Source organism: Xiphias gladius, chromosome 12 (genome assembly GCF_016859285.1).
Source record: "Xiphias gladius isolate SHS-SW01 ecotype Sanya breed wild chromosome 12, ASM1685928v1, whole genome shotgun sequence".
Classification (NCBI taxonomy): Eukaryota; Metazoa; Chordata; class Actinopteri; order Istiophoriformes; family Xiphiidae; genus Xiphias; species Xiphias gladius.
Window position 1 is genome coordinate 2,501 of NC_053411.1, and position 17,187 is coordinate 19,687.

The 17,187-nt window shown below is 38.3% G+C and overlaps 1 protein-coding gene across 1 annotated transcript; it reads left to right on the top strand.

Annotated features, from left to right (window-relative positions):
* The first annotated feature begins 2,216 nt into the window (after nt 1-2,216).
* Nucleotides 2,217-13,680, top strand: LOC120797363 (AP-1 complex subunit sigma-1A-like). The gene is made up of 4 exons (XM_040140946.1): nt 2,217-2,257; nt 4,561-4,678; nt 4,832-4,969; nt 7,209-13,680. The coding sequence occupies exons 1-4, from the start codon at nt 2,217-2,219 to the stop codon at nt 7,254-7,256; spliced, it is 345 nt and encodes a 114-aa protein (XP_039996880.1). The 3' UTR covers nt 7,257-13,680.
* Nucleotides 13,681-17,187: the final 3,507 nt, after the last annotated feature.

Here is a 17,187-nt window from a genome sequence, read left to right on the forward strand (position 1 = left end):
GGTTTGACAGGCTGATAATAAGGAATTACAATAATCCAGCCTAAAAGTAAAAGGGGCATAGACTACTTTTTCAGCATCTTTTTGAGACAGGATGTGCCTGATTTTATATGTAGGTGAAAAAAGGCAGTCCTTGAAGTTTGTTTTCTGTGAGAGTTAAAGGATATATCCTAATCAAAGAGAACTCAGAGATTCCTAATGGTGGTGCTGGAGGACAGGGCAAAACCATCTATTTTAACTTTATCATTAGATACGGTGTTTCTGAGGTGTTGGGGGCTAAGCAGAATAACTTCAGTTTTGTCTTAGTTTTAAGAGCAGAAAGTTGCCGGTCATCCACGTCTTTATGTCCTTAAGGCATGCTTGAAGTTTAGTTAAGTGATTGGTTTCACCCTGCTTTATTGTAAGTAAGTACAATTCAGTATCATCGGCATAGCATTTGGAATTTATGGAGTGTTTCCTAATGATATTGCCTAAAGGAAGCATATATAAGGTGAATAGAACTGGTCCAAACACAGAACATTGTGGAACTCTGTGACTAACTTTTGAGTATATGGAGGATTTATCGTTAACGTGCACAAACTGAAATCGATCTGATAGATAGGACCTACACCAGCTTGGAGCGGTTCCTTTAAATCCAATCAAATGGTATCAGATGCAGCACTAAGATCTAACAAGACAAGTAAAAAGACAGTCCTTTGTCCGATGCAGCAAGGTCATTTGTAACTTTCACCAGTGCTGTCTCTGTGCTATGATGCACTCTAAATCCTTACGAAAAATCCTCAAATAAACTATTATCATGTAAAAAGTCACACAACTGGTTGGCGACAGCTTTCTCAAGGATCTTAGGGAGAAAGGGAAGGTTAGATATGGATCTGTAGTTGGCGAAAACATATGGATCAAGAGTATGCTTTTTAAGAAGAGGTTCAACTACAGCTGTTTTAAAAGACTGCAGTACATAGCCTGTTAATAAAGACATATTGATTATATCTAGTAAAGAGGTGCTAACTAAGGGTAAAACTTCCTTAAGCAGCCTAGTGGGGATGGGGTTGAAGAGACAAGCTGATGGTTTAGATGAAGACATTATTGAAGTTAGTTGCCGAAGGTCGATAGGAGAGAAACTGTCTAGTATACATCAGGTTGCACAGCTGATTCTAAGGTTCCTGTGTTTGAAGATTGGTTGGTGCCGGTTGAAGGCAGGAGGTGGTGAATTTTGTCTTTAATAGTTATTAAAGAAGCTCATGAAATCATCACTACTGAGAGCTGTGGGAATACATGGATCAATAGAGGTATGATTCTCTGTCAGCCCGGCTACAGTGCTGAAAAGAAACCTAGGGTTGTTTTTATTTTCCTCTGTTAGAGACGAGTAATAGGCTGCTCTGGCATTACAGAGGGCCGTCATATATGTTTTAATACTATAATGCCAGGCTAGGCAGGATTCTTCCAGTTTGGTAGAACGCCATATCCTTTCAAGTTTTCACATAGATTGCTTTAATATGCAGGTTTGGGAGTTAAACCATGGAGCTAACCTCCTTTGTTTTATTATCTTCTTTTTTAGAGGGGCAATAGAGTCGAGTGTCATTCTCATTGAGCCTGCAGCACTATCAACAAGATGGTCAATTTGGGAGGGACAAAAGTTAGCATAGGAGTCATTTGTTATAGTGTAATATTGCAGTGAATTAAGTGCTGATGGAATCACTTCCTTAAGTTTAGCTACAGCACTATCCGATAGAAATCTAGTGAAGACATTTTTGCCTAATGGTGTGTATTCCAGTAATAGGCATTCCAGAGTCATTAAATAATGGTCTGATAAAAGAGGATTCTGTTGAAAGACTATTATAATATAAATGTTAAATTTTGATACTATAAGACCGAACGACGTCAAGCGCGTGGTTAAAACAGTGAGTGGGTTTATTAACACTGATCGAAGCCAATTGAGTTTACTAATAAGATAAACACAGTGCTAAGGCTCTCATTATCAACGTCCACATGAATATTGAAATCGCCTACTATAATTACTTTATCTGTAATAAGGACTAAACTTGATAAAAACTCTGAGAATTCAGATAAAAATTCAGAGTATGGGGCAGGAGCACGGTACACTATAACAAATAGAATAAGTTTTAATGTTTTCCAGGTTGGATGTGAGAGACTAAGAATCAGCTGCGAATGAATTATGATTGAGTTTTGGTTTAGGGTTGATTAAAAAGCTTGAGTCGAAAATGGCTGCAACTCCACCTCCTCGGGCGGTGCCTCGGGGAATGTGAGTATTAATATGACTGGGGGAGTGGATTCATTGTGGCTAACAATTTCATCATGACACAGCCAGGTTTCAGTAAGACTAAATAAATCAATATAAAAAATGATATTCGATAGTTTAATAATACAGTTTTAGATGGAAGCAATCTAATGTTTAAGAGTCCACATTTAATTTTTGTATTTTTTTCTACTTTTGCAGTGGTAGTCTTAATTTTTATTAGGTTTTTGTGTAAAACACCTCTTCTGTTTATTTTTGATTTAATGAATTTTGCCGGTTGGGTTGCAGACACAGTCTCTATGGGGTTTTGGTTGGGTAACTGCTGTAACGGAAGCACAGGGAAGCGTGTAAGACTGCAACTTTGCCGACTGGTCTCAACTCTGGCCTGTAATTGTTTTGGTCGATTAATAAACTCAGTCAGATTTCTAGATATGAGAGCTGCTCCATCCAACGTGTGTGAATGCCGTCTCTCCTAATCAGACCAGGTCCTCCCCAGAAAGTCTGCAAATTATCTCCAAAGCCCACGTTGTTTGTTAGACACCACCTTGACAGCCAGTGGTTGCGGTTATACATGTCATCGCAGGTCAGATTAGGCAGGGGCCCAGAGAAAACTACACAACTTCACATTACTCAAGATAGAGCTGCCAATAACCCAAGCTGGTTTCTCAGCGGGCGTGTCACTGAGTGGGGAATATCTGTTTTAAACATGAACTGGTTGGTGGTGAACCATGGGCTTCTGCTTGGGGCTATGCTTCTTGTTATGCACAGTCACCCAGCTGCCCTGGGTTTTCCAGCTGCTCAGGAGCTGCCAGGGGGAGAGTAGGAGCTACGCTCGGTCAGCTTGCACCGGCAACTGGGGGTTGGCAAATTACAGCAGCTATCGATTTGGTTTCCATGGTGGTTCCAATTCACTGACTCTCGCCTCCATCACTCTAAATAAACAATTTTTATTACATGGCTAACTAAAGCAGCTAAGGATTTGGCTTTCATCGTGCAGAGCCGTGCTTCCAATTACTAAGCCTCACCTCCATCACTGTAAATTAACTTACATTTATTACATGTACCATTATCACTAAAGGAGCCAGAGTTGTAACTAAACATAACACACACACCGAGCAAGAGAGAGCAGGAGAGGGAGAGAGAGAAGCCATCGCTAACTGCTAAGCTAAAGTAACTAGCAGATCTGAATAGCGTGTAAACAATTGTGAAGTAGCGAGAAAATTGCTAAAAGAAGGAGAGAGCTAAGAGTGCTCGAGCTGAACTAATGTAGGTTTAAATGTACAGCGGGTAATTAGCTGCTGTACTGAAGAAAATAGCAAAATTTACTGGATAGAGGCAAAGCAGCAAAACTCACTGCCAGTCACACAAACACATTTCTGGTTAGAAATGACACGATACGCTCACCTCAGCAGCCAGCACGTCCAAACTTAGACGCTTTATGCAAACAACATATTTTCACAAGCAAAAAATGCATAAAGGGATCTCGGATCATACAACCCAGGTTTGAAGTTGGCGTTAACGAAGTAAAGATTGGTGTGCTTCAAATGACCTGTGGTCAGTGCATTTGTTTAAGCTGGTTTGAAAGCTGTCAGTCAAACTTTGGTGCAGACAAAGACTACCTGAAAAGGGTGAGCTCCCAGGCAGAGTACGGTGCTGTTTGTTTCTGATGTGAAAGCAAATTGGAAAAATCACAGGATTTTATGACAGTAGGCATGATTTTTTTTTTGCAGAAATTCAGAGGCTACACAAACATGAAATTCATCTGCTAATCCTCAGAACTTTAAATGAAGTGAGCTCTTAATTTATATAACAGATTTATTTAATTAGGACCATTTTCCAATGAATAAGTCAGTCTATGTGAATTCATTTTGAGAGTAAAAAGTCTGGTTTGTGTTCATTTTACAACAAAATCAAATTTCTGACCGAGTTAGCTACAATGTGAAGCTTTGGACCTTAGGTGACGTGATGCAGTCTGAACAATGTTGTGATTGTGAAAGCTCCTGGTCTAAGCAGTCAAACATAAGTAATTACATGTTGCCCCAGCACCTTCCTAACAGTAAAATCCATTAGCTGGTGAGTCCTCTGAGCCAGCATCTGGTGGCTGTTGCAGGAATTACAGCTTAAAACGTTTGTGTTACAGTGTATACAAAGTGGTTTTGACTTCATATGTCTACATGCATGTTTTTACTTGGTTAAAAATATGTGTTTCAGTCTTGTTTTCAGATCTGCCATAGAACAGAGTTGATCATGTGATGTGTTATTGTATTGATGTTTTTTTCTGCTTTTTTTAGTGTGTGACTGTGTGTGTATTCATTCAGGTATGCCAGCCTGTATTTCTGTTGTGCAATTGAAGAGCAGGACAATGAGCTGATCACACTGGAAGTCATCCACCGCTTCGTAGAGCTGCTGGATAAATACTTTGGCAGTGTAAGTGGTATATTTATAAATCTCTCTGTGTCGTTCCTGATCTGTTTGCACACAGCAAAACTAAGTTTACAGAGTTAAATGAGAAGTTGTACCCCTTCAGAGCATGTGAAGACTTTCTCTGAAAGCAATGATGACTTGTTTGTGTTTGTGCAGGTGTGTGAGCTGGACATCATCTTTAACTTTGAGAAGGCTTACTTCATTCTAGATGAGTTCCTGATGGGGGGAGAGATCCAGGACACATCTAAGAAGAGTGTCCTCAAAGCCATCGAACAAGCGGACCTATTGCAGGAGGTAACTTTGGCTTTAGGGTTTTAACCACCAAGTCCACCAAAGAGGGTTTGGGTTTGGGTTTTTGACCTCTGTGTATGTCTATCAGTTAGCAGGTTATCACAAAAAACAGGGAACATATTTCCATGATATCTGGTAGAAAGTTATTCCATGGACCTGTAGGGGCGCACCCAGCTACAGCAAGGTGGCATGGTGAACCCTGTAATTTGAATGATTTCGAACTAACTCATTTTGTTTAAATTGACACAAAGCCAACATAACCATCCTAAAGTGCATTTTGCTTCTAAGCATTTTGAGGCTACAGCTGTTGCCGTCTTTTTTATCGACAGTTATCATGGTTACAGGTGTTGTTTTTGTCTCTCACAAGGTTAGTGGAAAAGGCACAGTTAACTTTTTTTAGACACTGTCAATATCACTCTGCTCTGCAGTAATACAGTTGACTATCCTGTTATCATTTCCACACTCTGGCTGTTTGAACAGAACCAAACCCAGCAATAACACATCTACCTGTTATCACCACTGCAGAGCAGCGACTTTTTCAGAGGCTGATCCACTCACCTGCTCACTAAAATACTGTTCAGTGTCTGTTTTTAGCTTTAGAGAAGTAGCTAAAACATAGGATGATCTAGTGATATTTCTTTTACAAACATCTAGAGGAAGATTTAGATGGTTGACAGCTGACATTAATCCTGGAATTTAGGCGTTCCTTCTGATAGCAACACAGCTGTTTTGTTGCTGCTTCTTATCTAATTCTCAGTGGATTGTAGATGAATGTAATCCATAAATCTGTTCTTCCAAGAACCAGTAACGTCAGAATACATTACTGACAGAGACAGTACGCTACTGAATGTAAGATGCTTCTTACAGTAGTGCAACAGGTCAAACAGATACAGTATACAACAAAACTACAGCGTAGAAGCCTGGTCAGTATCACATGCACTCATAATGCCATCTGTAAATGTCATCTCCCCTACATCTTTTGCACTTTTTGGGCGACTGTGGTTTAGGAGGTAGAGCGGATCATCCACTAATCTGAAGGACGGTGGCTCAATCCCCGGCTCCTCCAGTCTGCATGTCACACCAAACACACCACACACCACACACCACTACACCAACTTCCACAGATAACCTTTTTGCCAAGTCAGAAACACTTACCCGTCTATTTTTCAATGCAGGGTTGCGTAAGTAGCGAATTGTGCATGGCATCATTTTTCGAGGACAGCCACTGTGACTTCTGTTATTGGTAGTATGGCTCTTCCTATACCTCCTAACCACTGGTGTAGCTGTTTTTCAGCTTACACTCACCAGGAACTTTGTTAGGAATACCTGTACACCTGTTTATTCATGCAATGCAATTATCCAATCAGCCAATCAAATGGGAACAGTGTGATGCATAAAATCATGTGCTAGGCATAAGCTTACCAAAACTGGACAGTTGAAGACTGGAAAAACGTAGCCTGGTCTGATGAATCTCGATTTCTGCAAAGACACAACAACTTGAATCTATGAACCCGACCTACTTGTGACTTGTGTGGTGGTAGTGTAATGGTGTGGGAAATGTTTTCTTGGCACATTTTAGGCTCTCTCATACCAATCAGTCATGGTTCTAATTTGGATCTAATTTGCCTAATCTTTTTAGTTTTTAGTTCCACAGATGCAGCAGAGACACAAATAGTAATGGGCAAAAATAACTTCTAATTCTCAGTTTTCTCCTGCAGTTTAGTTCCTGTAGCTGATTAGTTCCTAAACTATTTCCTCAAAATGGGGTGTTTGAAAAAGGCTTTCCAAAACTGGCAAAATTTAGAACTATTTAATAAAAGAATAAGTGCATAAATGTATGAATCTGATCAAACTTTCAGCTTTTAGTGCATGTTACTTTTCAGTACTCAGAGCTAAGGACACATTTTGGTTGATACCAAAAAAGTACTGAGGTTCAATACCTAGCCCTAGATGGTCATTTGGTGTACAAGTAGGAGCAAAGTGAGAGCAGCAGGCTCTTCGGCCTGTCATAGACTGGATAATGTTCATTTTTCTTTCCAAATTTGTGATTGTTTCAGGGTTGCATAATGTGACAATGTATCATGATTGAAAGAGATCTGACTGTTGTGATTCATATGTCTGTACCTCTGTCTGAGAGCTAGTAGCACCATAAAATGTTGATTTGTATATTTGTTGTTTTTTAAAACAGTTTTTAAGTGCAACTGAGTCCTCCATTTTAAAGTCTCTGTGTTCCCTTTTGCAGGAGGACGAGTCACCCAGGAGTGTGTTGGAGGAGATGGGCTTGGCGTAGTACACAGCAGTGTCGTGAGAGACTATAGATACTAAGGTAGAGGGCTGGGTGAGAGGGGACAGGACAGAATCTGGGATTGAACATACTTGGACTGACAGTGTTGGCTCTGTGTATCTGTGGCTTTGGGGACTGATGTACAGTGTTTAACTGGGGAAGAGACTCAGTTAAGAATTGAAGATCCTTGTACTGCACTGACAGGCCCTTTTTGTGTGTGCGTGCGTGCGTGCGTGCGTGCGTGCGTGCGTGCGTGCGTGCGTGCGTGCGTGCGTGCGTGTGTGTGTGTGTGTGTTCTAATTGTGGGGTAGAGAATATGGGGTACACTTAAACTTTTGTGTGTCTGCAGGAGGGTTGTGTGTTCACATTTTGAAGGAGGGAAATGGAGTCCAGCTTTGCTTTCAGCAAGTTAAGATATGAGCCCACAGTGGATACTCACGTTAGAGTCATAGTGAGGCAGGTTTGCAGTTTGTTTGATGCTTTGAACAGTCACACCTTGTTGTGAATGTCAGGGATTTGAGTAATAAAAAATTACAAAAAAAGTAACTGGGCATCACTCAATCTGTAAATCTGATGTTATTCTATATATTTTGTATTTTCAACAATTCTCATGAAAAGACCAAAACCCTTGATGTGTTGGTGTCCATTTCTCAATACTTTGAGGTCCCTACCCTGTCTGTAACTCTCAACCCCAAGCTCGTTGGTTCATACTGAAGAAGAAAATCTTTAATAATAACAGCTCACAATTATGTAGTTTCATTGGTGAAAAAGGATCAGTAATTTCCTAAAAACAGGTGGATACTGTAGTTTTTTAAAGTTACTTAACAAGGATGAAACTTTGTTTGTTGGAGACAGTTTTCAGCAGTGGATCAATCCACATTCGGTGCTCTAGTATTTCCTACAGGACAGTGTGTTTGGTATTGAGTCAAAATAAACTACAGTGTGTGTGTTCATGATGATGAAGGAATGTGTCACTCTGTCTAACAGTGTGGCTAACTGATGTGATTTTAATAGTTTTTGGACAACATTGGAGCTCTGTGGCACAGAGGAATAAGCTCTTTCTGGCCTTGGATATGCACATACTACTTAGTAGGATCAGTTCATTGTTGATTTGGAAAGCACATGAGATTTGTTAATCAGAAAAATCTAGAATATCAACAGACCTATAAAGGCAATTTCCTGTTTATACAATCCTGTTTTCGTAGCATTTGCCATTATTCCTGTTGGTTATGTATGTGATAATATATAAACAAGGAAAATAACACACAATGTGCAGGTGAAAATGCAAACTGTTCCTCCACTGAAGTATTATTATCAACATCAGGGCACACAGAAGTGCCATTCTCACACAATTCCATTTATGAGTGCAAAAGCTGTGTTCAAATGATTATTCACTTTAAGTTTTGTTTGTAGTCTAAGTTTGGATCTTTTATTTTTGTAGTTTTGCCCGTCGTTCCTATCAGATATTAAAACATTGTTAACACAGGCAAACAAAAAAAGTTTTAACTAAAATTTAACTATAATAAATCAAAAATGAACTACCAGTTTAGAGGAGAAAGCAAAAATCAGTTCAAGTGAAATGTATGTTACAGTCATCCATTATGTTATAAAATTGCATGAGCAAACAATCACTATTAGTACTATCATTTAAATTTGAAGCAGGAAGTAAGTCTAAGGGAGGAAGTGGATATTTACAGCAGTTTAGGTAATAAGTTTAACATTAACATTCATTCTCAGTTATGATTTATATATTATGGTGGTTATGATGGTTTGTGTTGTTGCCTCGTGCATTACATTGTAAAGCAATATAAAGTCATTGTGTCCGCAGGCTTCAGCAATGAAGATGTAAGTGAAACATTATAATAACCAACAGGATTGAGGGCCAAAACTACAACATAAAACAGAGGTTGTAAGAAAACATTTTTTTTTCTGCCTCCACTCTGTAGTTGTTCTATTACCACTTAATCCAGAGGTGTTGTCAAAAATATCCATGTCATATTATTACATTTGATTACATTACCATGCTGATGCTTTAAGAATTTCTATTGAATTTTCTCATAAAGGTGGAGTCATACTGTTTAAAATTCAGTCCTGTATTTGTGATTGGCCCAAACACAATGGGCCTAGGGTAATTAACTGCATTGTGGAATTGTGAATAATGAACCAAAGACATTTGAGCCTAAAATAGCTTGTTTACATATGAGCCAGTCATATGTACCGTAAGTGGACTGATGTACCCGATGAGATGGAAATTTTGAGTCCGTCTTATGCAGTTTTACAAGGTGCAACTGAGAATCACATTCCACTTTATTTTCATCTAGGCAGCAGGAAGCAAACACTGAGATCAAATGAAAAGGAGCAGAATTCAGTGTTGGATTTGAATTTGAATTTTTTTTCCTGGTACTGGTACTACATGTTAGAACTAGATTGAATTGATTAAAATAATCAGAATTTTAAACAAATATTATCTTAAGGTCCCATACATATTTTTACAATGTTTTAACTATTAATTTTTCAATGTGTGGTTGTTAATGATATTGGTCGTCTAAATTTGATGTCTGTGTGAAATGCAGGAAAAAGACCCACTGCTAGAGTAATAGAAGTAAAGTAAAATAGCAGGATCAGATATAAATGGTCTTCCTGGAAAATCTTTCCCTGGAAAAACTGTATTGAGGAAAATAAATTATTTCAAGTTGTCTGCAAGCAGTCTTGTTCATGTTCACTCACCTTGCCTCATCAGACAAGATAAGGTTTTCAATAGAAAAAATGTTTTACAGGAACTGGTTAGTGTCTGCAAATTTTCACTGTCTTTAATATGTCTGGAATAATCATTTTCCTACAATTTTAACTGATTATTTCTTATGTAGTGTCCATGCAGTAGTCGTTTCTTCTGTTGATTAAAGCTAGGCTATACCCACAAAAAGTTTTTTGACATCTATATTGATACCTTTACACTCCAGGTACTGTCAGTGCTTTCATAAAAATATTTAATCTATAATAATAGTTGGTCTTATGATACTGTAGGAACAATATATCAATTGTTCATTTTACGCAACTGAAACGATAAGATGTTTTTGAAAAAAAAATCTTTTCATTCATATCACAATATTGATTGTGAGGAAAATCTTTCTTGCGTTGCCTCAAAACGTATGCATGATTTCATTATACATGGATGTCATTTATACAGTGTTCTCTCAGGAATTCTGGACAGACACCTCCTTCTCATTTCTAATAGTAAATTCATTTTCTTTGTTTTTTGCTTTCGTCAGATACTTCGATTGCAATCTTTCTAATCTATGAAAGACGGTGGTTGTTGGAAAATGGTGGATGGTAGTAGATGTGAGTAAAGGAAAGATTTAAAAGTTGGTTGGAGGAGTGACTGTTTTTCTTCTCTCCAGGACTTTGCTGTATCGCTCAAAAAGTTGCTTCAATGCAACATTGCAAAATAAGGACTGTCACAGAAAGATATGTCTATTTATCTTTTCAAGTGAAAATGTTCAGGATGTTGAGCTTATGCTTAAAGCTTATACACTGTGTGAGCAGCTTGGTTCAATTTGTTTTTTACTGTTCTCACTTGTTTTTGACTGTATCTAGTGGTATCCACCTGCAAAAAATTGAAAAGGCAAATGGTGATTTTTCACTCCTGCAGTAATGATGTCCATGGGGTTAGTGAAGCTTTTAACAACATGTCTGTGCGCATGGTTGCTACCCTGCATATCCTGCTTCTTGGAGCATTGTTTGTTCACTTCTTTAGAAAGAGTTAGATTTAGCTATATTCAATGGCTCTTCCCACCCAGCATCTGCTGGCATGGTAGTTTGAATAGGGAGGTAGTGCACGGGCCAGCGCGCATATTGTGCCCTCCACATGTCCCTTGTAACATGTTTTGTGAAGCCCCAGGAGGGAGCAGCCATTGCAAACATCTCAAAGAAATCCACAAAGTGGCCAGGGAGAGAAGGAATAGGAACAGGAGAAAGAGAAAAAGGATGCAATGGGGTGTTCAAGGCAAACATGGTTTGCCAGCTTGGCTCAAGCATTCAGACATCCAGGCATCGGGGCTTGGCATCCAAGATGAGAAAATTAGAGTTAGGTTGGTGGTTGAGGGATTTAATGCTAGCACCGTAGAGAAAACCTAAGATCCAAGATTTGAAATGGTTCAGGTCAGACCAAAGATGGAGTTCAAAGATGTTCCCAGGTAGGAATAACCATTAAGATGAAGATGATTAGGGTTAGGCAAATGCAAGATGCAATTATGCCAAAGAAGGGTGTGGGCACTATATCAGGATGTGAAGTCAGCAGCACACCCTAAACAGAAAGAAAGCACAACAACAACACCACAACAGACAGTTTGGAAGAGAACCTAATAGAACCTAATAGTCACTGCTGCTGCTTTTTCTGCTGTGATTTCAACATTAACATTACAGTACAAGTAATTACCTCAACTGTTGCCATGTTCAGTCCTGTTTACCTTGTGGTAAATCGGAAGTAATCAAGAATAATATTTTGGTGTTGTCCAGGGGTGATTTAATCCTGATCTTCATTCTCTTGGATATACTTTATTATCCTCCAGGTCCACTCGAAGTACACAGGCAGGTATGTGAACATTGCCAGTCTTGTCGTAGCCACTTGTATACACGTGTGTTTAAAACGATGAGCTTTATACATTCCATTGCTCTGATGAAGTTACTTTCATGATGAGGCTCAATGATGACAGACACACTCTAAAAAGTGGTGAGGTTGGCTCTTACTTAGTTCATAATTCAGCCTGAGAGGAAGTAATTAAATAGATTGAGTTAATACTAACAAATAAAGTCCAAACATCTTCAGAGGTGATCAAAAATCCTCAGTATGTGTTCTTCAAATACTGTTTTACCGCAGTCTTTCAAATAAAAGTGGTAGAGAATTGGAAATCTTAACCTTTTGTTTACATTACACTTGGTCATGGAAACACAAGTGTGTTTCTTGTTGCCTTTAAAATATGTCAAAAGTTTGGCTGTGGCTAGATTTCTGACCATAAATCGATCAAGTTTCTCATTCAGAAATGAATGAACTTTATGCGACCTGCTGATCATGTTGATTTGCTTATTTGTAAAGATAGAGAACTTCTAAGTGAATATTTGATTGTTACTGCAGCACTGCCCTTTAAGAAGGTACTACATCCTCTAATGACCTTTGAGCAAGTATAATGATCTGGCTGCAGGAATTTCTGCCTAAACTTGTCTAGAGATAGGTCAAACGGCACTGCAGAGTCACTTAAACTGAAGCTCTGTTGTCAGTACACAGCAATGAGTAACCCTTTGTTTTCATGTGCTGAACTCTGAATGATGGTCCACGTTGTAAGAGTAAGGGCTTACTGTTTGATTGTTTTCTACAGTGTTGATGATGTAGAATGATGTACGAGGTCAGCATGTAGCGGAACAAATGAAAAGGAAGAGCATGGGGAAGAGAGGCAGAATATATGTTGAGTTATGATCTGCTGCAAATGGCTGCAAAACAAAGACCAGATTGTTGACTAATGTATGTGGACCAGCATTAGGTATAAATTATTGGAGTTCTGAGATAATATTAAGTATTCTGAGAAAAATGTTAAGTCTTTCTTCAGACTTGTAACTTAAATCGTAATTTTGACTATGATCTCACAATTTAAATATATTTTGTTCCTGTGACCCTATAGGCCTTAGTATGCTTTAAACAAACTCGATAGTACACCAGTTGTCTAGCCACATCTAAAGCAAACATATTTCATGTTTCTGTCCACTGTCATAACCTCCTGGCTGCACCTCACTGCCTCCCTGATCTCTCTCCAAGAAATTTGTTTCTGTTGTACAGTTAGGTGCGTAAGGATTTAGACAGTGACACAATTTTGGTAATTTTGCCTCTTAATACCAAAACTGATTTGAAACAAAGCCATCAAGATGTGACTGAAGTGTAGATTTTCAGCTTAAATTCTCAAGGGGGTTTAACAACAATACTGCATTAACCGTTTAGGAATTACAGCCATTTTTATACACAGTTCCTCATTTTCATATGCCCAAGAGTAATTGGAAAAACCAACATAATCATACATATCAGGATTATTTTTAATACTTGGATGAAAACCCTTTACATTAATTGACTGCCTGAAGTCTGTAACCCATGGACATCCCCACATGCTGATTTTCCTCCCTTGAGATTTCCAAGGCCTTTACTACAACCACCTTCAGTTGCTGCTTGTTTGTAGGTCTTTCTGCCTTCAGTTTTTTCTTCAGTAAGCGAAAAACATGCTCACTTGGGTTGAGGTCAGGTGACTGACTTGGCCATTGAAGAATATTCAATTTCTTTGCCTTGAGAAGCTCTTGGGTTTTGGCAGTACATCTGGGTCATTATCCATATTTACTGTGAAGCACTGGCCTATCAGTTTTGCAGCATTTGGCTGAATCTGAGCAGATAGTATAGCCCTATACAATTCAGAATTCATCCTGTTACTTCTATCAGCAGTCACATCATCAAAAAACACCAGTGACCCAGCTCCATTGGCAGCCATAACATGCCCATGCCATAACACTGCCTCCACCATGTTTGACAGATTATGTGGTATGCTTTGGATTGTGAACCATTCCTTTCCTTCTCCATACTCTTTCATTGCAATCGTGCTGGTTCGAGTTAATCTTGGTTAGATCTGTGCAAAGAATCTTGTTCCAGAACTTGGCAGGCTTTTTTAGATGTTTTCTGGCAAAGTCCAATCTGGCCTCTCTGTTATTGAGTCTTACCAGTGGTTTGGGCCTTGTAGTAGACCCTCTTATTTACATTCATGAAGGCTTTTCTTGATTTTAGACTTTGACAATGATATGCCTACCTCCTCTAAAGTGTTCCTGACATGGCTATATGTTGTGAAGGAATTTTCTTCACCAAGGAAAGAATTCTGCGACCATCCACTTTAATTGTCTTCTGTGGTTTTCCAGGCCTTTTAGTGTTGCTGAGTTCACCAGTGCATTCCTTCTTTTTAAGAATGTACCAAATTGTTGATTTGGCCACTCCTAAAGTTTTTTGCCATCTGTCTGACAGGTTTGTTTTGTTTTTTCAGCCTAATGATGGCCTCCTTCATTTGCATCAACATCTCTTTGGACCACATATTGAGAATTCCCATGAATATCTACCAAATGCAAATTCACCTGGAATCAATTCCAGACCTTTTATCTGCTTAATTTTTAATGAAATAATTAGGGAACAGGTCAAACCTGGCCATGAAACTGACTGTCAGTTGATTGTACAATTACTTTTGAGCATCTGAAAATGAGGGACTATGTATAAAAATGGCTGTAATTCCCAAACGGTTAATGCAATACTCTTGTTAAACCCTTTGAATTAAAGCTGAGAGTCTGTATATCTGTTTAGTCATGATGCAAAAACTGCTCACACCTCAGACGGCATATATTTGAAGGCATTTATGTTGTTACACTGTTGTTCACACTTGAAATGACAGTGGTAACGTTCAGACCCTGCCTACTCTCACACCTCCACAAATCTGGCCAGTTGCTGCATGAGATGGGTGTGGTTTTCTGGATCGTTTCACAAAGTTACAAAAATTGTCGGACATAGTCCCCTGATTTTGCCCTCAGAAAATGGGTGATAAGCACTTTTTTTAAGCATACTGATGCTTTGTTCCTCCTCACATTCTTCTATTCCTCTCAGCCTACACCCACTTTAAGATTTGTTGGTGGACTCATGCAGCCAAATTTATTTTGCTTTACATTAATCAGCTCTTCTTATGCAATAATTTGTAATGAGTGTGGTGATTGTCTTATTTGTAAATGAATTAATGTAAAAGAGAATGAAAATTTTTGCTTTTAAGTCTCAATTTAAAATGTTTAGTTCCTTTGAGGAATATGAGACAGTGCATGGTTGCGAGCAATGAAGGGGCCCTATTGTAATAAAGTAGAAGGTCAATTAAGCTCTAATGTTCTACAGGAAAAGGCTAGAGGGACTCAATGCAAGAATGTAATTTTATAAAGAAATAAAACATTTTAAGGTAAATTAAACCATTTGTTCCTGGTTTTTTTGTTATTACCCGTGAAGTCAGCAGGTATTACAGATAAATATACAAAGTCATGATATTTAAAATCTATGTTCTAAAACACCAAATAATTCTCAGTAAATGTTTTAGTACAGATATGAATGGGTGCTTAACATAACCCAAATTTATTGGGCAACTTCCTTAATGAACCTTATTACAAGGGTTGCATGTTAGGTAATCAAAAACAAATATCATATGCACAACATTTTCTAAAGATACCCATTTTGAGATTGTCCTCCCAAGAAAAATGACAGCATCGTCACTTTCAGGCACTTTCAAAGTGCCTAAAACAACCTGTGTATATGTATAACTAAAAAAAAGCGGCCATGTGTATAATGACTCATGTCTGTCAGGTACAAAGGAGAAATAAATGATTTTTTTTTTTTCGTATCTGGCCATTTAATTGGCTCATAAATCACACATTAATAAACAAACATTCCAGAAAGTAAACTCACCAGTATCTAAAAGTGCAATATACTGACCTTATACAAATATGAACAGCCTACATACAGTCCTGATCGAAATTATTGGCAAATTTTGAATATCTTAAGAAAAAAAAGGAAATTAACCAATTTTGTATAGTCAGAATATTTAATAGAAATGTTCAAAGATATAGAGCAACAACAACAAACAATGCTTTGCCTTTAAAAAAAAAAAAAAAGGGGGGGGGGCAGATTGTTTCCAGTTCCTTTTTCACAATGGCATAGATAAGAGAGCTGTCACAGCATCAGAAATACTATCAAAACACAGAAAAATTCTAAAGGCTACAAGGCAATCGCCAAAAATCGTGAAATCCCTGTTTCAAAAGTCCATAATGTTCGATAATCGATTAGTTTCATTCATAAAACTGTTAAGATGCTTCCAGGACGTGGTGCAAAGAAGAAACTCAATGAAGAAAAGTCTGTGAAGGTTGATTTCAATTTTGGCAAAAATAGCACGCAAGACATCTAAAGAGCTTCAGACTGGCCTGGAGCAACCTGGAGTGGTTGTATCTGCCTGTACCATACGCTGCACACCAAAGCAAGTAGGGCTCCATGGCTGAAGGCCAAGGAGGATAGTACTATCGAAAGGCACAAAAAGGTAAGACTAATGTACGTAAACACTTTCATAGATAAGCCACAGTCTTTCTGGGATAATGTTCTATGGACAGATAAATCCAAAGTAGAGCACCTTGGGAATGCAGTGTGTCACTTTGTTTATAGTCGACAAAATGAAGCCCATAAGGATAAGAGCACCCTACCTACAGTAAAATATGGTGGAGGTTTGCCTTGGGACTTCTTTGCTGCCTTTGGTACTGGAGGCATTGAATGTATCAAGGGAATGATGAAATCAGAAGATTAGCAAGGCATTTTAGAGCGAAATGTGTTACCCAGTGTCAGAAAACTAGGTTCGAGGCGAAGGTCTTGGGTCTTTCAGCAGGACAATAACCCAAAGCACACATCCAGCAGCACAAAAGAATGGTTGAAAAGGAAAAGATGGAATGTTAAAACCGAAATGCTAATGAAAACCCTTGGAGAGAGCTGAAATCTGCCATTGCAAAAAAGGACTCCTGCAAATTTAAAAGAGCTTGAACACATAGCAATTGAAGAATGGCAGAAACTACCTGCAAGACAGGTGCAAGAAGCTTCTATATGGCTACAAGAAACATTATGCGGCTGTCGCTGTTGCCAACAGTTCTGAAACCTAATATTGGTGAAGGGTGCCAATATTTCTGTTTGGTTTACATTTTGTGTTTGTATTTTTTCCTTAATTACTTATTTCACAAGATTTTTTTTTTTTTCTCTTTTGTTCAGTAACTTAAAACATTTTATTAAATATTCTGATTATACAAAATTGGTTCATTTGCTTTATTTCTGAAGATATTTTAAATTCTGTACTTACAATTC